This window comes from Mobula hypostoma, chromosome 3 (assembly GCF_963921235.1).
Source record: "Mobula hypostoma chromosome 3, sMobHyp1.1, whole genome shotgun sequence".
Taxonomy (NCBI): Eukaryota; Metazoa; Chordata; class Chondrichthyes; order Myliobatiformes; family Myliobatidae; genus Mobula; species Mobula hypostoma.
This window is the reverse complement of record NC_086099.1, coordinates 88,579,711-88,604,616: the sequence shown is the minus strand read 5'-3', so window position 1 is coordinate 88,604,616 and position 24,906 is coordinate 88,579,711. Positions and strand designations below refer to the sequence as shown.

Sequence of the window (24,906 nt, the reverse complement as noted above, 5' to 3'; positions counted from 1 at the left end):
GATTTGATTTTGTGCATGGGTTTATGGAAGTACTGGTCAAGCCTTGGTGAAATGCAGTGCACACAATGTTACACAACAAATTCTGTTTTTTTTTCATTTGTTTTTCAGTTATTTTGAAGCATTGGCCAATCATCAGAAAATCATGTGTATTTACTCAGTACCTATGGCAGCAGTTGGCCTTAAAGATGTTGATTGCTGTTTAATAGGCTGAATTCTGGCCCATTGTAGATTTTGTATATTCTTTAAGGCTCGAGTGTTGTATATAAATACAATCCAATTGCAATATAGAATACCATTACTAGTGACACAGGTTAGTCAATACCGTGCAGCTGTACAGTCAGTTGTGATGCATTTTGTAATCATAGTGATTAAATAGCCTCTTTCAAATTCTAACATCTATCTTTTTTCAATTAAAACAGCAGTTCCTGAGCTTGCTTGCTGGTGATGAGGAGGAACATGCAGTTCTTCTCTGTAACTATTTCCTTGCACTGGGAAAGAAAGCTTGTTTGTTGATAGGGACAGCCATTCCTGAGGTAAAATGCAGTTCATTCTTCTTCACCATGTTTTGTAGACTTTCCACAGAGAGATGAGTCGTTTAATCAGGGTATCTAATGATTGCCTAAAGTAATGATTGCTATAGTTTAAATTGTAATATCAAATTAATTAAACCATGAACAGAGGCTTACGTTGGTTAAATAGATTAATTCTTTTGTATGTTGACGGAGAGGACTGGTTTCAATGATGAAACAGACCAACAATAAGGATGGTTTGATGTGTGTGACAAATAAAGCTAATCTTTAGAGACTGGCCTTTAATAACTATCAGAAACACTTAGTCCAAGGGTTCCCAAACTTTTTTATGCCACGGACCATTAAACAACAGGTCTGTGGACCCCAGGTGCGAACACCTGACTTAGTCTCACAACTAGAACTCCTGAAGGTTACTTGAATTGAAAATTTCAGATAGGAAATTGCATTTTTTAAAATTTTTGTAAGAGTACTAAAACTCTATGATGTATAGGTGGAATAAGATACAAGTCAATCATGATTATTGTGACTGTTAACTGACAGAAGCTGAAAAATATAAAGTTTTGTTCACTGGCATAGTCTTGTTGCCCCTCTCAGTAGAGACTCACTTAACTAAAACCGCATCAAACTTTTATACTCTTAAGAAAAATGCTATTATCTAGTGATTCAGTACAAATTCGATAACTACAATGACATTTGATATTTTGAGTCTGATAAAACGTTCCATTGAATTCAAGATTTACAGTTGGAGCACACTGTAACTGAGAACACCCCTCTGAGTGTTCAGGCATCTCTGTTGTGATGAAGTAATTCACAAGGATAGTGTAAAATCTCCTGAGGGCAGAGAGCCCAGATGCCCAAACCTAGTATTGGGTACACAAATATCCCAGTTATTAACAGATGGAACAAATATGCAAATAACCGTGCTTAATGTGTAAAGTTACAAAATGTCGATAAAGTGTCTGGTGCCTAGTGTGAAGTAGGCCAGTTGTCCCAGTCCCATTGATTTATGTTTGGCTGATTCATTCAAGAACATCACATGGCCATATCAACTTGCAACCCTTATCTCCTGAGCAACCTCCTGCTGTTGACCCACAGAGCTCTGTAGACTGTAATATTTGATTACTAAGCTGTCTTTAATTTCATACTTACTACTGCTTGTAGATTATTTATTGAGATGCAGCGCAGAGTAGGCTTTTCCAGCCCTTCGAGCCACGCCACCCAGCAATCCCTGACTCAATCCTAGCCTAATCATGGAATAATTTACAATAGGCAGTTACCCTACCAACCGGTATGTCTTTGGACCGTGGGAGTAAACCAGAGCACCCGGAGGAAACCCGGGGGAGAACATACAAGCTCGTACAGCGTGGTTTGATCCCGGGTCGCCTGTACTGTAAAGCATTGTGCTAACCACTACACTACTGTGCTGCCCGTTGGAACTTGTTTTGCTGAAGATGGGAGCTTGTTTGAAATAATCCTTTTTATATCCACATATTTCCATAAATCCTGAATCCCTAACAATGACCAAACTCAAAGGGGACCAACATCACAGTACTGCATAGTCTGCATAATTTATTTGCCTCTACTTGTATCTTGTCATTTGGTTAAATTTGTTCTTTCTCGTGGTGTCAAGCAGAAACACATAATCCAGGAAAGTCCTTTTGATTTCCAGCTCAAATTGTTGGCTGATCTCTGCTGAAGAAGCAGAACATTTCCTAAAGGTGACTCCTATGAGAATTTATGCCTATTCCTTCACTCCTCCCCGTCCAAAATCATTCTTCCTATGTCAGCATTTGTGTAAGATAAATAGGTTGAACCTCAGTGTTAAAATGCTCACTGGCAGTTTCAGTATCAGATTTTATATCACTGGCATATGTCATGAAGTTTGTTGTTTTGTGGCAGCAGTACATTGTAATACATAATAAAAATACTATAAATTACAAAAAAGTACATATAAAAAAGTGAGATTAAATAAGTACTACAAAAAGAGATGAAAACAACAGTGAGGTAGTGTTCAATGTCCATTCAGAAATCCGATGGTGGAAGGGAAGAAGCTGTTCCTGAAAAGTTGAGTGTGTGTCTTCAGGCTCCTGTATCTCCTCCTTCAAGGTAGCAATGCGAAGAGGGCACGTCCTGGGCGATGGAGGTCCTTAGTAATGGATGCTACCTTTTTGAGGCATCACCGTTTGAAGGTATCCTCGATGCTGGGGAAGTTGGAGCCCATGATGGAGCTGGCTGAGTTTATAACTTTTTGCAGATTTTTTTTGATCCTGTCTAATTGCCCCTCCATACCAGATGATGATGCAACCCATTGGAATGCTGTCCATGGTACCTGCAAGTGTTTTTGGTGACCTACCAAGTCTCCTCAAACTCCTCATGAAATATAGCCACTGTTATGCCTTCTTTGTAATTGCAGCAGTATGTTGGACCCAGGATAGATCTTCAGGGATGTTGACACCCAGGAACTTAAAGCTGCTCACTCTTTTCTCTGCTGACCTCTCGATGAGGACTGGTGTGCGTTCCCATGACTTCCCTTTCCTGAGGTCCGCAAATAATTCCTTTCTTACTGATGCTGAGGAGTTGATTGTAGCCAGGACCAACCTCTCGAAGCACTTCATCATAGTAGTTGTGAGTGCCACTGGGCAATAGTCATTGAGGCAGCTTGCCCTGATCTTCTTGAACACTGGTATGATTGTCGCCCTTTCGAAATGGTTGGGAACCTCCGACTGCAGTAGTGAGAGATTGAAGACGTCCTTGAACATGCCCACATAGATTGGCAAAGCCCTATCAGTTCCAGCATCAGCCTGACACCTTGCAAGGGTTCACCCTCCTGAAAGATGTTCTGACATCAGCCTCCGAGACAGAGACCACAGGGTTAGCAGATACTGCAGGGATTTGCACAGGTGTAATTTTATTCTTTCTTTCAAAGCAAGCATAAAAGGTGTAAAGCTCACAGCCATTTTTGATGTTAGGTTTTGTTTTGTAGGAAGTAATGGCCTGCAACTCCTGCCAGAGTTGAAGTGCATCCAATTCCATCACTAACCTCAACTGGAATTGTTTTTTTTTGCTCTTAAAATAGTCCTCTGTAGGTCATACCTGGACTTCTAGCATAGTTCTAGATCACCAGTCTTGAATGCCACAGATCTCGCCCGCAGGAGACTATGAATCTCCTGGTTCATCCACGGAATTTGGTTTGGGTATGTCCAGTATGTTCTCAAAGGCACAGCTACACAGGTCTTGATGTCAGTGACAGCTGTGCTGTGTTCGAAGATGGATCCCTGAATATTATTCGGTCCTCTGACTCAAAGTAGTCCTGTAGGTGCTTCTCCTCCCTTGACCATACCTTCTGGGTCCTCACCACTGGTGCTGCAGTCTTTGGTTTCCGCCTTGCCGACATGCTGGGAATAGAAATACAGCCAGGTGATTGGACTTTCCAAAGTGTGGGTACGGAATGGCATGGTTCACATTCTTGATGGTCATATAACAGTGGTCAAATGTGTTGGCTGCTGGTTCCACACATACTAGTGGTAACACACATCAAAGTTGCTGGTGAACCCAGCAGGCCAGGCAGCATCTCTAGGAAGAGGTACAGTCGACGTTTCGGGCCGAGACCCTTCGTCAGGACTAACTGAAGGAAGAGCTAGGGTGGCAGTTGTTCAGATACTCCTTCAAGCTGGCCTGGTTGAAATGCCCCACAATGATAGGGAAGACATTCGGGTGCATTGTTTCGTGCTTGCTGATTACAGTGATCAGCTCCTCCGGTGCCTGCCTGATGTGGAATATAGACCACTACCAGGATGATGGCAGAAAATTCACTGAGCAGGTAAAGATGACAATACATTTTCCACACATTTAACAAATGGTGGGATGGTGGGCAAATTAATAGGAGAAATCATAAAAAAGGAACAAGTGACAATCTAATTCAAACATGTGCAATTCATTCAGCACTTTGACAGGGTAGATAGAGATTTAATTCCCCTTCCTACATAAATTCAAAATAAGGGATCAGGTGAGGAAATTCCTTTGAACAGATGATAGAGAATTATTGAAATTATCTCTCCAAGAAAAAAAGAGTTGAGATGGCTAGGTCACTGAGTATAGTCAAGAGATATATCAATAAATTTTGAAATGTTAATGGAATATGAGATGTGTGCAGGAAAGCATAGCTGAGATAAAAGATCATCCTTGATATTGATTGGCAGAGATAAGGGTGGTGGGGGGAGATGAATGGTTTCTTGTTGTTTTCTTTATTTAAGCACTCCCTAGTTGCTATCTCATGATCACTTTTCTCACTTAATTACCTTTTGCTAATAAATTTTGCTCAAATTTATTTTCAGGGTCCAACAGCATATGTGCTGACCTTTGACCAGAACCAATATGTAATCTGGAACTCCACTACTGGACATTATTACGGACAATTTGATGCATTCTGTCCTTTGCAGAGTGTCACGTGCTTGATTAGTACTGATAATGTAAGTTTCACTGTAGCACATTGCTGAAAATGAGAGTGAAATTGTTACTCGTATCGGAATCCAATTACTTGACCAGGTTAGAATGGTCTTTATTGATTTAGCTCACTGATCAAATTTGCTTACTTTAGAATCTTGTTTCTTAATTAAACTGTAGCTTCTTTTTAAAAAAAACTGATTACCATCAACTACGTAGTCATGGGGCACTAATGCACAGAAGCAAAACCAATGGTACATCTAGTCCGCACCGACCTGTTTTCCTGTCTGGTCCCTTCTACCTGCACCCAGCCCATAGCTCTTGATACCCCACTAACTGGGTACCTATTCAAACTTCTCTTAAATGCTGCAATTGAATCCATGTCAACCATTTCTACTGACACTTTGTTCCACATTCACATCACCCTCTAGTTCTGGTCTCCCCCAACTTCAGGGGAAAAAGCTTGCATGGATTTACCCTGTCAATGCCCCTCATAATTTTGCTTACCTGCGTAAGATCTCCCATCATATTCAACCTTTCCCTATCACTCTGGTCCTCAAATCATGCAACATCCTTATAAATTTTTTCTGCACTCTTTCAAGTAAATTGATATCTTTCCTGTAGGTCAGTGACCAGAACCGCATGCAATACTCCAAGTTCAGCCTCACTGACATACACCTTCAACATAGCATTCCAACTCCTGTACTTAATACTTGGTTTTATAAAGGCTAATGTGCCAGAAGCTTTCTTTATGACCCTATCTATTCACTACCTATTCGTGACGCCACTTTCAAGGAATTATGGATTTGTATTCCCAGATCCCTGTTCTATCACACTCCTCATTGCCCGACCGCTCACTGTGTAAGCCCTGATTTCTCCCCTCCAAAGTGCAACACCTCACAATTGTCTGCATTAATTCCACCTGGTATTTTTCAGCCCATTTTTCCAGCTGTCCAGATTGTGTTGCAAGTTTTGATAGCCTTCCTTGCTGTTCACTATGCCTCTAATCTTTGTGTTATCTGCAAATTTGCTGATTCAATCTACTACATTACCACCTAAAATCATTACTGTAGATGATAAATAACAACAGATCCAACACCAATCTCTGCGGCACATCACCAGGCACAGGCCTCCAGTTAGAAAGACAACCATCTATACCACTCTGTCTTTTCCCACTGAGCCAATGCTAAATCCCATTTATTGCTTCATCCTGAATGCCAAGCAACTCAACTCTCTGGACCAGCCTCTCAAAGAAGACCCTGTCAAACATCTTGCTAAATTCCATGTAGACAACATACACGATCTTTCAATAGACAATAGACAATAGGTGCAGGAGTAGGCCATTCGGCCCTTTGAGCCAGCACCACCGTTCACTGTGATCATGGCTGATCATCCACAATCAGTACCCCATTCCTGCCTTCTCCCCATATCCCTTGACTCCACTATCTTTCAGAGCTCTATCTAACTCTTTCTTGAAAGCATCCAGAGAATTGGCCTCCACTGCCTTCTGAGGCAGAGCATTCCACAGATCCACAACTCTCTGGGTGAAAAAGTTTTTCCTCAACTCCGTTCTAAATGGCCTACCCCTTATTCTTAAATTGTGGCCTCTGGTTCTGGACTCCCCCGACATCGGGAACATGTTTCCTGCCTCTAGCGTGTCCAATCCCTTAATAATCTTGTATGTTTCAATCAGATCCCCTCTCATCCTTCTAAATGCCAGTGTATACGACCCCAGTCGCTCCAATCTTTCAACATATGACAGTCCCACCATCCCGGGAATTAATCTCGTGAACCTCCACTGCACGCCCTCAATAGCAAGAATGTCCTTCCTCAAATTTGGAGACCAAAACTGTACACATCCTTCATCAACCTATGCAGATGACATCAGAAGAGTACAGAGAAAATTTATGAACATGTTGCCAGGACTTGAAGACCTGAATTCTTGGCAAAGGATGAATAAGTTAGAACTTTATTGAGGTTTGACAGAGGTAGACAAAGTTATGAGGAGTATAGGTAGGGTAAATGCAAGCTGCCTTTTTCCTCTGGAGTTGGATGAAACTAAAACTAACTAAAATTCATAGGTTAAGGCTGAATGGTGAAATATTTCAGGGGAACTGAGGGGGAGCTTCTTCACTCAGAGAGTGGTGAGAGTGTGGAACGAGCTGCCGGATGAAGTACGCGAGCAATTTAGATAAGTACATGGATGTGAGGTTGAGGTGAAGGTCAATGGGACCAGGCAAAGTAACATTTCCACATGGACTTAATGGGCCAAAAGGTCTGTTTCTAATCTGTGGTTCCATGTGACTCTATAACCTTCCTCATAACTTTCTTAAAAACTGTATAAGATTGGTTAGCTACACCCCATCACGCACAAAGCCATATCAGGCTCTGTCCCTTAGAATACATATCAATAATTTATGCATGACTAACATCAGGCTCAATAGTCTGTAATTTCCTGTTTTATTCTTGGAGCCTTTCTTGAACAAAATTTGCTACCTTCCAGACCTCCAACAGCTCATCCATGCCAAATATTTTAAATATCTCTGCCAGGTCCTCTGCAATTTCTGCCCCTATCATCCCTCAATATCCAAGGGGGCACCTCAGCAGGCTCTTGGGATTTATCCACCCTATTTTGCTTCAGATAGCAAGCACCTCCTCTTCTGTAATCCATATACCTGTATGAGGTCCATGACCTCATTGCTCATTTGCCTCAGTTTTATGGATCCTGTGTCTGTCTCCTGAGTAAATACAGATGCAAAAAAAATCACTTCAGATTTTCCTCATTTCTTTTGGCACCATAAATAGATGACCATTCTGATGTTTGGTCATTAAGAGGATTACTTTTGTTCTTTGCCATCCTTTTGCCCATTATATATCCTTCTTCTTAACCAGGGCCTCAATATCCCTCGAAAACCAATGTTCCTAAACCTGTTAGCCTTGCCTTTTATTCTAACAAGAACATACAGATTCTGTACTCTCTGTTTCACCATTGAAGCCCTCTCACTTACCAAGCATCCCTTTGCTGGAAAACAACCTGCCAGATCTATTTTGATGCTACCAAAATTGGCCTTTTTCCAATTTAGAATCTCAACCAGAGTACTAGGCCTATCCTTTTCCATAATAATCTTGAAACTAATGGAATTATGATCACTACATTCAATTATCCCTTAAGAGGAGATATAGTATCACAACCACTCTAGCTGGGGTCTTTACAAATTGATTAAGGAAACTTTCCTGAACATATTTGACAAATTCTATCCCATCCAGTCCTTCTACAGCTTGGGAGTCCCAGTCAGTATGCGGAAAGCTAAAATCACAATCTTATTTTTCTTGCAACTGTCTGCTAGCTCCCCAAAAATTTGCTCCTTTAAATCTCGCTAACTTTTGGGAGGTTGAATATATACACCTATTAACATGGTCATCCCTTTCATATTGCTCAGTTCCACCCATACTACTTCAATAGACACGTCCTCCAATATGTCCTCTCCAAGCACTGCTCTGACAACTCTGATAAATAATGCCACACCCCCCCCCCCACTTTTAAAAGCACTCCCCTCTATCATGTCTAGGACAACAAAACCCCAGAATATTCAGCTGCCAGTCTTGCCCCTCCCACAACCATGTCTCACTAATGGCTAAAACATCATAGTTCCTCATGCTTATCCATGCTCTAAGTTCTGTCTTACTTGGAATACTCCTTGCATTGAAATATACTCAACTCAGGACATTCGTTCAGTTTCGCTCTTTGCATGTAGTAAACATCTAATTTCCCCACAGCCATTCCACTTACTGACCTGGCTCTCTGGCTTTCACCCCACATCAACTCTAAACCCGCTGGAGCAACACTAGCAAGAATATTGCTCCCCCTTCGGATCAGGTACAAGCCGTCCCATTTGCACGGGTCCCACCTTCCCTCAAACACAGCCCAATGATTAAAAAATGAAGCCTCCCCTTCTGCACCATCTTCTTAGCCACATGTTAAACTGTATTTACTCTTGCTGTTTCTAGCCTCAATGGAATGTGGCACTAGTAGCAGTCCTGAGATCACCACCCTAGAGGTCCTGTTCTTTCACTCACTGAACTCACTTTGTAGAACCTCATCAACTTTCCTGCCTATGTTATTGCAGACTGTATGTGGACCGCAACCTTTAGTTGCCTACGTTATTGCGGACTGTATGTGGACCACAACCTTTAGTTGCCTACGTTATTGCAGACTGTATGTGGACCACAACCTTTAGTTTCTCACCAGCCTCCCACCCTCAACAACACCGTGGACTTGATCGGAGACCTTTCTGACCCTGGCAGCTGGGTGGCAACATTGCCATCTGGGAGTCTCATTCTCATCCACAGAATTTCCCGTCGGTTCTCCTAACCAGTGAATTCTCTATTACTGCTGTTCATCCTTCCCTTCTGAGCTACAGAATCAGACTCAATGCTAGAGAACTGACTGCTGTGGCTTTCCTTTTCCAGGTTGTCCACCCCAGTGGTATCTAACACAACTTATGATTGAGGAGAACAGTCTCAGGGATGTTCTTCACTGACCATTCTCTCTCTCCCGACAGTCACCAGGTTACTTGCATCCTACAATTTGGGAGTGGCAAACTTCCCTGTAACTCTTGTCAATCAACCCCTCTGACTTCCAAATGACCATTAGGTCATCCAGCTCCATTTCCTTAACACAGTCTTCTTTCAGGTCCCTGCTACCTGCAACTGAATAGAAAGTTCCAACAGGCACCACTTTTTGAATCTCCTGCTCCAAGTAACATCTTCTGCCACTTGAAACCTGAATGTTGTATTCCTGCCTTTGGCTTTCTTCAGAGTCGGTTAATCAGATTGTGCTTTATATCATTTCTGTTTACCAACATTTTTAAAAAATGCACAGAACTTTTAAATAGATGTTGTTTTTCTTTGTTAATTCGTGTATGATTGATTTTCTAGATCTGGTTCAACATGCAGAAATATGAAACGGTTACGAGAATAAATTTTGATACCAGCAAGTCAAACATGTGGAAGCCATTTTTTTCACGAAGCTTTCCCTTCCCAGGCTTATCAAGTGTTCAGGTGCGGTGGTGCAATGAATATATATTTTTATTTCTTTTTAATGAGGTTCAGAGTTTGATTTTTCCAGTTGCAACAACCAGTGCATCAGAGGGGAGGAGCCAGCATGCTTTTTTTTTTAAAGCTGTTTTTTTTCCTGATTGGTTAAGTGTTTGCACCTCAACTGATAAAAGGATGGTAGGATAAAACAGAGTAGCTGGTGTGAAAGTGGGGAGCTGATCAAGAGTGGGAAGTAACATCTTTCAACTACATTGCTATTTATGTATACTTGTGAATAGAAAGTTAGATATATAGACAAAGATACTCTGAAGTACTGATGGTATGGCCTGAGTTCAGTGATTTACCCTCCGTAATTGCAGGTGGATAAAAGATGCCAACAAAAATAACATTCATGGCTTTCATAAATTAGAGCATATAGGAATTATAGAATAAAGATGAAATAATACTGTATACTGGTTAGATTGTCGTTGGATACCATGTGCAGTTTTGAAAGTAGAAGGAATAATTCTGCCATATGTTGAAAATTGATGGAAGGAAGCACAGATACCAGGATAAACTGCATTGGATTAAGGAAGGAGATTTAATAGAGATTTGCAAAATTGTGAAGCATTTTGATGACAGGAATAAAAAAAAATCAGTTCCTGCAAATGGAGAGCCAATAACAGGTGGTGGTGAAGGACCACGACAGGAAGTTTTAAATATAGGAATTCAGAAGCATGGAAATTCTACTCAATCATGTTTGGTAAACATTATTTGCCTGGAAATTTGAACATGCTGTGCTATTTTCCAGCATTGTGTGAATAAATAACTGATGTTTTTTCCATAATATATCTTTATAATGATGGTTTCTAGATCACCTCAAATCATTTTGAAAATTAGACTCGGCACATCCCATCTGGAATCGTGCATGGACAGGTGTCATCAGTGTCACATGCATCTTATGATGCTGTTCCTCAAGCAACAACTTTCGCAAGTAATCTCAGTTTCAGAGCCTCAAAGCTCTCTGTTTCTTTCTGGACACCAGACTCAACCAGTTCCCCTCCATCTTGTGCCACTCTCTTGTGCCTAGCGGAAACTTCTCGCACTTTAAATAATTTCTCCTTTGGCTCCTCCCACTTCCTTCAAACAAAAGGTGTAACCATGGGCCCCAGCTGTGCCTGCCTATTTGTCAGCAACATGGAACGGTCTATCCCAAGCCTACACTGGTGACCATCCCGCACTTATCCTACACTACATCAACGACTGCATTGGTGCTGCTTTCTGTACCCACGATGAACTCGTCGACTTTATCCACATTGCCTCCAACTTCCACCCTGCCCTCAAATTCACCTGGTCCATCTCAACACCTCCCTCCTCTTTTTCGATCTCGCTCTGTCTCTGGAGACAGCTTCTCTACTGGTGTCTGTGACAAACCCATGGACTCTCACAGCTACCTGAACTACACTTCCTCCCACCCTGTTACTTGTAAATACGTCATCACCTTCTCTCAATTCCTCTGCCTCTGTCATATCTGCTCTCAGGATGAGGCTTCTCATTCTAGAACAAAAGAGATATGTTCCTTTTTGAAAGAAAGGGGTTTCCCTTCCTCCATAATCAATGCTGTCCTCAACTGCATCTCTTCCATTTCACGCTTGTCTGATCTCACCCCATCCTCCCAGGAATAGGGTTCCTTTTGTCCTCACCTACCACCCTGCCAGCCTCCACGTCTGGCACATAATTCTCCAAAACTTCTGCTATCTTCGACGACCAAACACATCTTTCCCTCTCCCTCCACACCTTCTGCTTTCCACAGGGATCGTTACCTATGCAACTCCCTTGTCCATTCGTCCCTCTCCACTGATCTCCCTCCTGGCACATCCTTGCAAGCGGAACATGTGCTACACCTGCCCCTACACCTCCTCCCTCACTACCATTCAGGGCCCTAAACAGTCCTTCCAGGTGAGACAACACTTCACCCGTGAGTCTGTTAGGGCCACATACTGTGTCCAATGCTCCCAGTGTGGCCTCATTTACATTGATGAGACCCGATGTAGAATGGGAGACCACTTCACTGAGCACCTACGCTCCATCTGCCAGAAAAAGCGGGAGCTCCCAGTGGCCACCCATTTTAATTCTACTTCCCATTCCCATTCTGATATGTCAATCCATGGCCTTCCCCACTGGCGTGATAAGGCCACACTTAGCTTGGAGGAACAACACCTTGCATTCCATCTGGGTAGCTTCCAACCTGATAGCATGAACATCCTCTTTTCCCTCTCTCACCTTATCTCCTTGCCCACCCTTCGGTTCCCTCTGGTGCTCCTACCCTGTTTTCTTGCTTCCATGTCCTCCGTCCTCTTCTATCAGACTCCACCTGTATCCCTTTCACCAATCAATTTCCCAGCTCTTTACTTCATCCCTCCCCCTTCAGGTTTCACCTATTATCTTGTGTTTTTCTCTCTCCCCTTCCTTTTAAATCTACTCCTCAGCTTTTTTTCTCCCCTCCTGCCAAAGGGTCTCGGCCCCAAACGAGACCCTTCGGCAGGACTCTCTTCCATAGGTGTTGCCTGGCCTGCTGAGTTCCTCCAGCATTTTGTGTGTGTTGCTGCATCTGCAGATTTTCTTGTTTTCAGTTTGAAATTTGGTCATTTATTTCCCAAAAGCATCAGGCCATGATCACTCTCAACAAACCATACTTACATTGTAGACATGAGGCATAGACTTGAAGTATTTGATTTTAATCTTCAGTTGTATGATTTCCTTGTACTGCATTTGGCAAAGTCATTAAGTACAGGAATGTCATGGTCAGTGGTATAAAGTGGACTGCATTCATTAGGTGTTTGATATCTAACCTGTACAAATCAGCTATTGAGCAGCTTTGTGATTCTCTGTTCACTTGTTCTGTCTTTTAGCCAGAAGAGTTGGTATATCACCATACTGACAAGGCTGCTGCAGTAGAACTTCAGGACAAGTAATGCTTATTTGTTAATTGAAATTGTGTTTTTATTGATTTTTCTGCATTATATGTAGAGGTCTTTTGCATTTTCTTAACAAACTGCATAATTTCAAACTATGACTGTTGTCTAAATGTTTTTAATACGTCAATGAAAATTACTGAATTTTCAATATTTTCATAATATTGATCTCTAAGTACTTACAGTGCCTATAAGAAGTATTCACCCCTCCTCAGAAATTTTCATATTGTATTGTTTTACAACTTTGAATCACAGTGTTTTAACTTGGCTTTTTTTACACTAATCAACAGAAAAAGACTCTTTCATCTTAAAGTGAAACCAGGTTTCTACAAGGTGATCTAAATTAATTATAAATATAAAATACAAAATAATTGATTGCAGTACATTCACCCCCTTTACTATGACACACCAAATCATCACTGGTGCAGTCAATTAGTTTTGTAAGTCAGTAATTAGTTAAATAGAGATCACCAGTATGCAGTCAGGGTGTTTCAAATGATTGTAGTAAAAATACACCTGTATCTGGAAGGTCCAACTGCTGATGGGTCAGTATCCTGGCAAAAACTACACCAGGAGGACAAAAAAACATTCCAAGTAACTCCACAAAAAGGTTATTGAAAAGCACAAGTCAGGAGATGGATACAAGAAAATTTCCAAGTCACTGAATTTCCCTTAGGGTATAGTTAATTCAATCATCAAGAAATGGAAAGAATGTGGCACAGCTGTAAATCTGCCTAGAGCAGGTCGTCCTCAAAAACTGAGTGACCATGCAAGAAGGGGACTCATGAGGGAGGCTACCAAGAGACTTATGATAACTCTGGAGGAGTTATAAGCTTCAGTGTCTGAGATGGGAGAGACTGATCATACAACAACTGTTGCCTGGGTGTTTCACCAGTGTCAGCTTTATGGGAGAGTGGCAAAGAGAAAGCCACTGTTGAAATATACTCACATGATATCTTGGCTGGAGCTTGCCAGAAGGCATGTGGGAGATTCTAAGTCAGCTGGAAGAAGGTTCTATGGTCTGATGAACCAAAATTGAGCTTTTTGGCCATCAGACTAAATGCTATGTTTAGCATAAGCCAAACACTGCACATCATCAAAAACACCCCATTCCTACCATGAAGCGTGGTGGCTGCATCATGCTGTGGGGATGGTTCACTGCAGCAGGCTCTGGAAGGCTTGTGAAAGTAGAGGGTAAAATGAATGCAGCAAAATACGGAGAAATCCTGATGAAAACCTAATGCACTGTGCAAGAGAACTCCGACTTGGGAGAAGATTTGTTTTCCAGCAAGACAGTGACCCCAAGCATAAAGACAAAACTACACAAAAATGGCTTAAAAACAACAAAGTTAATGTCCTGGGGTAGCCAAATCAGAGTCCAGACCTCAAACCAACTGAGAACTTGTGGCTGGACTTGGAAAGGACTTTCACTCACGATCCCCATGCAATCTAACAGAGCTTGAACAGTTTTGTAAAGAAGAATATGGAAAAATTCCAGTGTCCAGATGTACAAAGCTGATAGAGACCTATCCACACGGACTCAAGGTTGTAATTGCTACCAAAGGTGCATCTACTAAATGCTAACTTGAACGGGTGAGTACTTTGTGTTTAATAATTTTAATAACTTTAGACCAATTTGTAGAAATTTGCTTTCACTTTGACATGAGAGTCTTTTCTGTTGATCAGTATCAAAAAAGCCAAATTAAATCCACTGTGTTCCAATGTTATAAAATAATAAAACATGAACATTTCCAAGGAGGTGAATACGTCTTATAGGCACTGTATCACATGCCAAACCTAATCACTGTGCTTAAGAACTTCCACCCAAATCTGTTAAAGAATGCTCTCCAATGTTACATCTTCATCTTGGTATGTTTTCTAATGAGTCTTGTAATTATCTTAGGATTGAAAAGATCCTGAAAGAGAAGATCATGGAGTGGAGACCAAGACATCCAACACGCTGGAACAGATACTGTACTTCTACTCTACGGCATTTCCTGCCTAAACTTGAGCTCAGTCAAGGGGGAGAGGTTGGAGATGACCATTGTGCAGAACTGCAGAATCTATTGGGAGATTACAGGGTACTGCCCTTTTTTTTAACCACATGGACAGCAAAAACCAGAACAAGAAAATGTCTGCCTTTGGCATAAGTTTAAGATGTGTGGCACCTTGTCAAAGGTCTTCTGAAAATTCAGATACGCAACATCAATTGATGTTCCTTTGTCTAACCTGCTTGTTATTTCTTCAAAGAACTCCAACTGATTTGTCAGGCAAGATTTTCCCTTGAGGAAGCCATGGCCTATTTAATTATGTATCTCCAAGTATCCCAAAACCACATACTTGGCAACCAGCTCCATCATTTTCCCAGCCTCTCTCCATTCTTGAAGAGTGGAGTGACATTTGCAATCTTGCAGTCTTCTGGAACCATTCAAGAATCTACTGATTCTTGAAAGATCATTACCAATGCTTCCACAATCTCTTCAGCCACCTCTTTCAGAACCCTGGGGTGTACACCATCTGGTCCAGGTGACTTACCTACCTTCAGAGCTTTCAGTTTCTCAGGAACCTTCTCACTAGTAATGACCCCTGACACCTGGAACTTCCACCATACTGTTAGTGTCTTCCACAGTGAAGATTGATGCAAAATACTTATTCAATTCATCAACCATTTTCTTGTCCCCCATTACTATCTCTCCAGCATCGTTTTACAATAGTCCGATATCCACTCTCACCTCTCTTTTACACTTTATGTATCTGAAGAAATTTCTGGTGTCCTCTTTAATATTATTGGCTAGCCTACTTTCATATTCCATCTTTACCTTCTTAATGACTACTTAATTGTCTTCTGTTGGTATTTGAAAGCTTCCCAATCCTCTAACTTCCCACTAATTTTTACTCTATTATATAACCTGTCTTTGGCTTTTATGTTGGCTTTGACTTCTCTTGTTTGGCATGGTTGTGTCATCCTGCCTTTAAAATACTACTACTTTTGGGATGCATCTATCCTGTGCCTTCCAAATTGCTCCTAGAAACTCCAGCCATTGCAGCTCTGCCATCATCCCTGCAAGTGTTCTCTCCCAATCAGTTTTGGCCAGCTCCTCTCTCATACCTCTGTAATACTCTTTACTCCACTGTATTACTGATACATCTGAATTTAGCTTCTTCACAAACTTCAGGGTGAATCATGTTATGATCTTTTCCCCAAAGAGTTCTTTTACCTTAAGTTCTCTAATCAATTATGGATCATTGCACAGTGCTCAATCCAGAATAGCTGGTCCTGTAGTGGGCTCATTCAAGAGCTTCTTTTTAAAAAGCTATCTCGTAGGCATTCTAGAAATTCCCCCTCTTGTAATCCAGCACCAATGTGATTTTCCCAATCTACCTGCATATTGAAAACCTTCATGGCTATTGTAACATTGCCCTTTTGGCATGCATTTTCTATCTCCTGTTGTAATTTGTAGACCACACTCTTACTACCGTTTGGTGAGGCGGGGGGGGGGGTCCGTATACAACTCCCATCAGGGTCTTTTTACCCTTGCAGTTCCTTAGCTCTGTCCACAATGATTCAGCACCTTCCAACCCTATGTTACCTCTTTCTAATGATTGATTTCACTTTTAATAACAGAACAACACCTTGATATTAAGCTCCCAGCTATAATGTTCTTTATGCCATGATTCAGTGATGCCTACATCACACAAGCCAATCTGCAATTGTGCTACAATTTCATCTACCTTATTCCGCACACTGTGTGCATTCAAATACAACACCTTCAGTTCTGTATTCACCCTTTTTGATTTTATCCACCTTTTACAATGCAACTCATCCTGTTGACTTTTTAGTTATTAATTTAGTTTATTAGCAAGTTGTCTTTAGCCAAGTTATTCAAGGTACTTACAGAAACCATTGAGAATGGGTGCACAGTATAGAATCATGTAAGCACTTATAATGATGAAGAAAATCTAAACAAAATGCCATAACTCCAGACATATGCAGCATGGAAATTATATGTGTATTCTTGGAAATTAGCACCAAACACAGGATTTTTGTATTTGGGTATGAATTTCTGTGTTTACAAACGGCTATTGAATCAACTTTTGCTGTGTTCTAGAAATTGCCTATCACACCTCAGTTTGAAAACAACTCTCTGAATTTATTGTTCCTACCAATTTATTATATCGAGATTAAGATTTCACCATGCAGTAAAACAAGGCCAAGAATTGCATCATTATTCTTCAATCACTTATTTTTAAAAGTGTTCTGCAGAAAAGCATTGATTTGGGAATTATTTTTATTACTTGACAATGGAGCATTTTGTCAGACACAACCTGCTGATTATGCCTTCAAAATACAAAAAATTAATCTAAAGTAACCTTTAGCCATTTCTTCTCCCTGCAGATTTCTGGGTTCCCTATTAACATGTCTTTCTCTGAACTGAAGCCGATTATTGAAGCAGTACACAGCACTGGCGTCCATAATACGGAGATCCCTCTAGCAGAGTTTGCTTTGGCTGTGTATATTCACCCATATCCCAACAATGTTCTGTCGGTCTGGATTTATGTGGCATCCCTGGTTCGCAACAGATGACATACACAATGAGTTGTAATCTTTGTCATCCTGACCTTCACGGGAAAGTATACTTCTATCATTGTGCCTTGCCTCACTGAATATTACAGAGACCAACAGTATTTCTTCATTTGGTTTCAGCATAATGCAAATTAGATGTAATACCATATGGAAAACAATACTTATGTTTTATCATAACTTTATATCAAGACTCTATCTTAAATTTGTACATGCATATTTCTTGCACTTCTGTAAAAAATGTGGCCTTGCACATGAAAACTGACATGTCTTTCCACATAATGCAAACAACCCTGATTCCTTCCCCTATCTTGCTTTATGGTGAACTTGTCATGTGAGACAAATATAATTTTAGATCTAATTGAGAACATCAATATTGCAACAATATTGATGTGGTTTACAGCAGAGTACTTCTACTCGGAGAAAAAACAGAATCGTGCAAGTATTCTGCAGGTTAAGCAGTATCCTGAGGAGAAAGAAATACAGTTAATGTTTCAGGCCAATGAATTGTCATCTGAAGTCATTGAAGATTATAATATGCCTAGTCAGAAGATGAGATCCTGTTTCTACAGGCTTCCATTATGTTTCCTTTGTAAATGTAAGAGGCTAGAGACAGAGATCGGAGTATTAATCTGTTTGTTGCTGCCCACTGCTTGCATTGAACTATGGTGTTGCATTAATCACAGTATATATTTTGTACACAAGTCAGTTTATTTTATAAGATAATTTATTTGTACAGTTGTAGTTGAAATTGTAATCTTAGTCATCAGTTTGGAATTTTTTACTTTCATTATAGTATATTGCACACATTTAAAGCTTAAACTCGGTCATAACTTTCTCATTGCTTTCTACTTTCTCTCGTATTTCTCTTACCTTATGCTCACTGTCTAATTTTTTTAAATGATTTTGATTTTGATTCCTAAATGCATCTGAGGACCACTGTTTGATAAAAAAAATCTTAAAACATGGTGAAAGTCTTTGCATAGTAGACAGTCAAGGCAAGAGCAGAAAACTACTAACCTGGCCTGTGTATTACTAGGAACGGATGTTTCTGAAATAGATCTCAAATATGAACATTACACAACTTCAAGTTTCAATTACATGTGCAATCCACAATCTGTGTTTAACGCTACACATGCTTTGGCAAAATTGAGTTAACATCCAAATTTGCACTACATTTCATGAACATAAATTCAACCCCAAAATCGGCAGTGAATCAACATGCTTAGGCAGCAAGATCAGTTGCAATCAATCGCAGTCTGGAATGAGACTTCTGCTATTGGGCTTAAAAAATATGAAAATTTCTTCCAGTGTTTGCTGCAGCTGAATAAATAAGTTAATCTATAGTAATCCACTTTCCAAGGACAACTCTATTAGCACAGTCCAAAATCACTTGTAACTGTGTTTAAAATATTACAGAGACTAATATGGGAAAGAGATCTAATGTGGTTTCAGTGGAACTGCTCGCAATTATGAGTTCATGTCACAGCAGGATAAGCTTAGCAACTTCCAAAATGGGTGCAGTGATGAGAACCTTTAATTTCCTTCAAGCGTGTGAATATGATCATGGACAGAAATTATCTTGGCCAATGTAAAAATAAGTGGAAATCAATTTAGGGCTACAATTGCCGATATTTAAGAGTGGTTTAGTTTAATGATATCCAGATTCTGTTTTTATTGTTTGTACGGATACCTTGTGGAAAATCTGGGCCACTATATTACGTCTTGTTATTTGTCTCAGTTAATAGTAGTTACTTTAGCACACAGGATGTGACTTAGATTGTAGAATTTGGTAACTGTAAAATAATTTTGTTTATATATAGTTTAAGTATTACAAAATTGATACCTTGCGTTCAGATAATATTTTATAAAGATGTACAATTAACAGTTCAATATCCAAGTGATAATAAGAATGATGGTATTGATGAGGATTCATTCTCAGGTCAGATCTTTCTACTAGAAGAAACAAATCTAATGATACATACACATATTGTAGATGTTCATTTACTTTAAGTTCTGCAGTAAAACACAAGATGCAAATGAAGATAAGAACTGCAACTCAAAAAAAAAGACATTTACACCAAATGGACCATGTTTGATAATTATCTTCAGTTTGAGCATAGGCTGTAATCCCATGTTTAATTTTTTCCCCATTCCTTTCATCCTCCTTTTAACCAAACAATTATAGGTTCCCATATATTAACATGGCTTTTTCTTGATTAATTGCACTGACAGCATAGCCAAGAGGCTGAGGCATGGAAAATGTTGTTTGTTTTCTAACTCGATTCTCTTGTTAAATTTTATATCAGCCTATTCTACACTCTACTATAGGAATTCTTCTATCCACTCTTGCCATCCACCTCCAAATGTTAAACATCTCGATGAAACATGTTGATCTAATGAAAACAGCCTCAGTTCATATTTCCGTATACCTGACCGTCTGTGATTTACTGTACGTTGTTCTTCAATATCATTCCTAACATGTGGTGACCAGATACTCCCAGCAGCCGAATAATGAAGGTTTTACATGAAGTCACAGCTTTTGCATTCCATACATTCACCTTGTTACATTTCCATTGACTATTTCAGATTCTAAAATTAATGAATTTTTGTATAATGACTTTATAGCTGTATATGATTTTATCCAAATTTGTACTTTTCTACAAAAAAAAATCTCATTCGGGTCTTGTAAAGGAAACTATTTATCACTTTTTATATTATCTATTGCCAAATTTATTTACAAATATACTGTATGAATTATTTTTGAGTGTGAATCCATTTGTATGTTATATTTACACCTTCATATTTTGGGTTTTAGCACTGTGACTGTATTTTGCTAATGGGGAAAATTTTGGAAAGTGCCATTTTGCAGTTGATTTTTTACTGTTAAAATTGTATGTTCAGAAATATTAAATATTAATAACTGCAAATACATGGGTGACACATTCACAAGTCATAGAGAGAGATAGAACATAGAAACTGGCTGGCCTTTCAGCCCATAATCTTCTTGCCAGCCATCAACCACCCAATTGGTAGAATCCTACATTAATTTTGTTTTATTATCCCTACATTCTCAATTCTCCCCAGATTTGACCACTTACTTATGTACATGGGCCAATGACCACATCAATCTGCACCCCTTTAGGATAAGGGAGAAAACGAGTGTACCCAAAGGAAGCAGCCACTATCATGGCAAGAACATGGAAACTTCACACATCCAATAACTTTGCAGCCATTTTGATTAAGGCTCTAGTTTTCAACCCATCAAACTGGTGCCACTTTCTGGCCTTCTGCTGAGGTTGGGATTGAAATCGGGTGTTTTGCACTGCGAAGCCGTGCGCTACAAGTGCCACACATCAAAGTTGCTGGTGAACGCAGCAGGTCAGGCAGCATCTCTAGGGAGAGGGACAGTCGACGTTTCAGGCCGAGACCCTTCGTCAGGACTAACTGAAGGAAGAGTTAGTAAGAGATTTGAAAGTGGGAGGGGGAGGGGGAGATCCAAAATGATAGGAGAAGACAGGAGGGGGAGGGATGGAGCCAAGAGCTGGACAGGTGATTAGCAAAAGGGATATGAGAAGATCATGGGACAGGAGGCCCAGGGAGAAAGAAAAGAGGGAGGGGGGAGAAACCAGAGGATGGGCAAGGAGTATAGTCAGAGGGACAGAGGGAAAAAAAGGAGAGAGAGAGAAAAAGAATGTGTGTATATGAATAAATAACGGATGGGGTACGAGGGGGAGGTGGGGCATCAGCAGAAGTTAGAGAAGTCAATGTTCATGCCTTCAGGTTGGAGGCTACCCAGACGGAATATAAGGTGTTGTTCCTCCAACCTGAGTGTGGCTTCATCTTGACAGTAGAGGAGGCAGTGGATAGACATATCAGAATTGGAATGGGACGTGGAATTACAATGTGTGGCCAGTGGGAGATCCTGTTTTCTCTGGTGGACAGAGCGTAGGTGTTCAGCGACACGATCTCCCAGTCTGCGTCGGGTCTTGCCAATATATAGAAGGCCACATCGGGAGCACCGGACGCAGTATGTCACCCCAGCCGACTCACAGGTGAAGTGTTGCCTCACCTGGAAGGGCTGTTTGGGGCCCTGAATGGTGGTAAGGGAGGAAGTGTAAGGGCATGTATAGCACTTGTTCGGCTTACACGGATAAGTGCCAGAAGGGAGATCAGTGGGGAGGGATGGGGGGGAACGAATGGACAAGGGAGTCGTGTAGGGAGCGATCCCTGCGGAAAGCAGAGAGAGGGGGAGGGAAAGATGTGCTTAGTAGTCGGATCCCATTGGAGGTGGCGGAAGTTACGGAGAATTATATGTTGGACCTGGAGGCTGGTGGGGTGGTAGGTGAGGACAAGGGGAACCCTATTCCTAGTGGGGTGGCGGGAGGATGGAGTGAGAGCAGATGTGCATGAAATGGGAGAAGATGCGTTTGAGAGCAGAGTTGATGGTGGAGGAAGGGAAGCCCCTTTCTTTAAAGAAGGAGGACATCTCCTTCGTCCTGGAATGAAAACCCTCATCCTGAGAGCAGATGCGGCGGAGATGGAGGAATTGCGAGAAGGGGATGGCGTTTTTGCAAGAGACAGGGTTGGAAGAGGAATAGTCCAGATAGCTGTGAGAATCAGTAGGCTTATAGTAGACATCAGTAGATAAGCTGTCTCTAGAGATAGAGACAGAAAGATCTAGAAAGGGGAGGGAGGGGTCAGAAATGGACCAGGTAAACTTGAGGACAGGGTGAAAGTTGGAGGCAAAGTTAATGAAATCAATGAGCTCAGCATGCGTGCAGGAAGCAGCTTGTAAGTGGAACAGGTGCTACACATGCCCTTACACTTCCTCCCTCACTACCATTCAGGGCCCCAGACGGTCCTTCCAGGTGAGGCGACACTTCACCTGTGAGTCAGCTGAGGTGATATACTGTGTGCGGTGCTCCCGATGTGGCCTTCTATGTATTGGTGAGACCCGACGCAGACTGGGAGATCATTTCACTGAACACCTACGCTCTGTCCGCCAGAGAAAGCAGGATCTCCCAGTGGCCACACATTTTAATTCCACGTCCCATTCCCATTCTGATATGTCTATCCACGGCCTCCTCTACTGTAAAGATGAAGCCACACTCAGGATGGAGGAACAACACCTTATATTCCGTCTGGGTAGCCTCCAACCTGATGGCATGAACACTGACTTCTCAGACTTCTGCTAATGCCCCACCTCCCCCTCGTACCCCATCTGTTATTTATTTATATACACACATTCTTTCTCTCTCTCTTTTTCTCCCTCTGTCCCTCTCACTATACCCCTTGCCCATCCTCCGGGCTTTCCCCCGCCCACACTTTTCTTTCTCCCTGGGCCTCCTGTCCCATGATCCTCTCATATCCTTTTTGCTATTCAACTGTCCAGCTCTTGGCTCCATCCCTCCCCCTCCTGTCTTCTCCTATCATTTTGGATCTCCCCCTCCCCCTCTCAAACCTCTTACTAGCTCTTCTTTCAGTTAGTCCTGACGAAGGGTCTCAGCCCGAAACATCGACTGTACCTCTTCCTAGAGATGCTGCCTGGCCTGCTGTGTTCACCAGCAACTTTTATGTGTGTTGCTTGAAATTCCAGCATCTGCAGATTTCCTCGTGTTTGCGCTCTACAAGTGCACTATGTCATCCTAGTCTATTTCAATAAAGTTCCATTTGAAACAGTAGAGGACAACGGGCACGCTAGATGAATGAGGAATGCCTAGAAGTGAGAAAATATCAATTAGTATAAGTGCAATGCGGGGCTGAGAAGTAAACTGAATCCTCTGTGCAACATGACCTGATTTGCACTTCATCCATTACATGGGACAGCAAATTTTTTTCAAAGGTGTTGCTTCTTAAGGTTTTTTTTGGTTGTAATAGACCACTTGAAGCTGAACACAAATATAATTTCAGACTACTATCAAATTGGTATTTGGAGAAACAAGAAAATAACTTTTATTAAATATCTGTTTAATTGTATAACGCTGCTGATACTTTGTAATAGTTCAACTAAGTTAAACATGTTTTGCTGATGATTTTCATTTGTACTCACTGTCTGAGGCTTCTCATGTAAGTGTCCAACAATAATCAGGCAGCATTGCTGGATTCCAGTTGCCCTGATACAGTTTCTCCATGACCGCAATGTCCTGGTGAAACCTTTCACCATGCTCGTCACTGACAGCACCAAGATTTGCAGGGAAGAAGTCTAAATGGGAATGCAGAAAAGGAATCTTTAATGACATGTTGTACTTCATGGTTTTGTATGCTTGATGCATGTTAATATCAAGTGAAAGTACATTTATTATCAAAGCATGTATAAATTATACAACCTTGAGATTTATTTGCTTACAGGCTGTCATCAAGCAAAGAAGCTGAAAAAAATGAAATTTTTAAAAAATAAAGACCAACCCCAAATTTGCACAGATAAAGAGATTTAAAAAAAACAAATCATGCAAACAATATAATAGCATTCTGAACCAAATTTAGTCATTAGATCCAGATCCCTGGTGTAGGCCCAAAGACTCAGGATTTAGTTCATCATATTAGCAAGGCAAATTGCCACAAAGTTTGCAGCCAAGAAGCAGAGCAGCCAGGGCAGTCTCACAACCTTAGCATCGCCAAGAGAGTAGCCCCCAGTCTATCTGGGCTGGCGTTTAAATTGTCTGAACACTAGATCATACCTCGCCTTGTAACCTGGGTGAACCACTCCGGACCTAGATTTTGCTACTAAAGAAGCTGTTCTCGACCTCTCCAAATCAGCTTGGCACCTGTAGCAATCCAACCTCACCTAACTCTCAACACCTTGTCTTTCCAATCTATCTGAGCTGGCATTTAGATTGTCCAAACAGGAGATTGTAACTTGCATTAGGATCCAGGCTTCGCTGTGGCCAATTACTCTGGGCCTAGAACACGCTCCCCCACCTCCCCATAGCGAAACACTTCAGGCCTAGATTTTGCAGCCAAAATGCCGTTCTCATCCTCTCCAAATCAGCTCAAGTGATCATCCTTGCACCTGGGTTAGTTGGACAGGCACCAGAACTCCTCTGTCGCGTCTTCTCCTCTCCAAGTCATTCACTCAACCAGCATGCTTCCAGCTCCAGTGCACCAGTAGGATACATCTCAAGTATTCACTTTTCCTTCGCTCACCTTTTCATTGTTTACAGTGATAGTTTACCACAATTTACTTTAGAAAAGGTGTTATTAGTGATATTTTTAATTGAATTCCTTTGATTTTGAACTACCAGTAAGCTGCTGCACGCCTATACCAGCTGCACATAATTGCCAAGAAAATTTTCAACAACATCCTTGAGTGCCTTTCATGAGATTTTCTCCGGTCCCA

At 41.2% G+C, this 24,906-nt stretch overlaps 1 protein-coding gene across 2 annotated transcripts in view; it reads left to right on the top strand.

Annotated features, from left to right (window-relative positions):
• Window positions 1–20,729, top strand: part of cc2d2a (coiled-coil and C2 domain containing 2A) — a 163,361-nt gene extending 142,632 nt beyond the window's left edge. For both annotated transcript variants that reach the window (XM_063043416.1, XM_063043415.1), the window contains 6 exons: window positions 420–533; window positions 4,865–4,999; window positions 9,912–10,034; window positions 12,923–12,981; window positions 14,889–15,066; window positions 17,382–20,729. In XM_063043416.1, the coding sequence (XP_062899486.1) occupies window positions 420–533; window positions 4,865–4,999; window positions 9,912–10,034; window positions 12,923–12,981; window positions 14,889–15,066; window positions 17,382–17,570 (798 nt within the window). In that variant the 3' untranslated portion in view covers window positions 17,571–20,729. The remainder of the gene's footprint in view (window positions 1–419; window positions 534–4,864; window positions 5,000–9,911; window positions 10,035–12,922; window positions 12,982–14,888; window positions 15,067–17,381) is intronic.
• The last annotated feature ends 4,177 nt before the right edge of the window (window positions 20,730–24,906 follow it).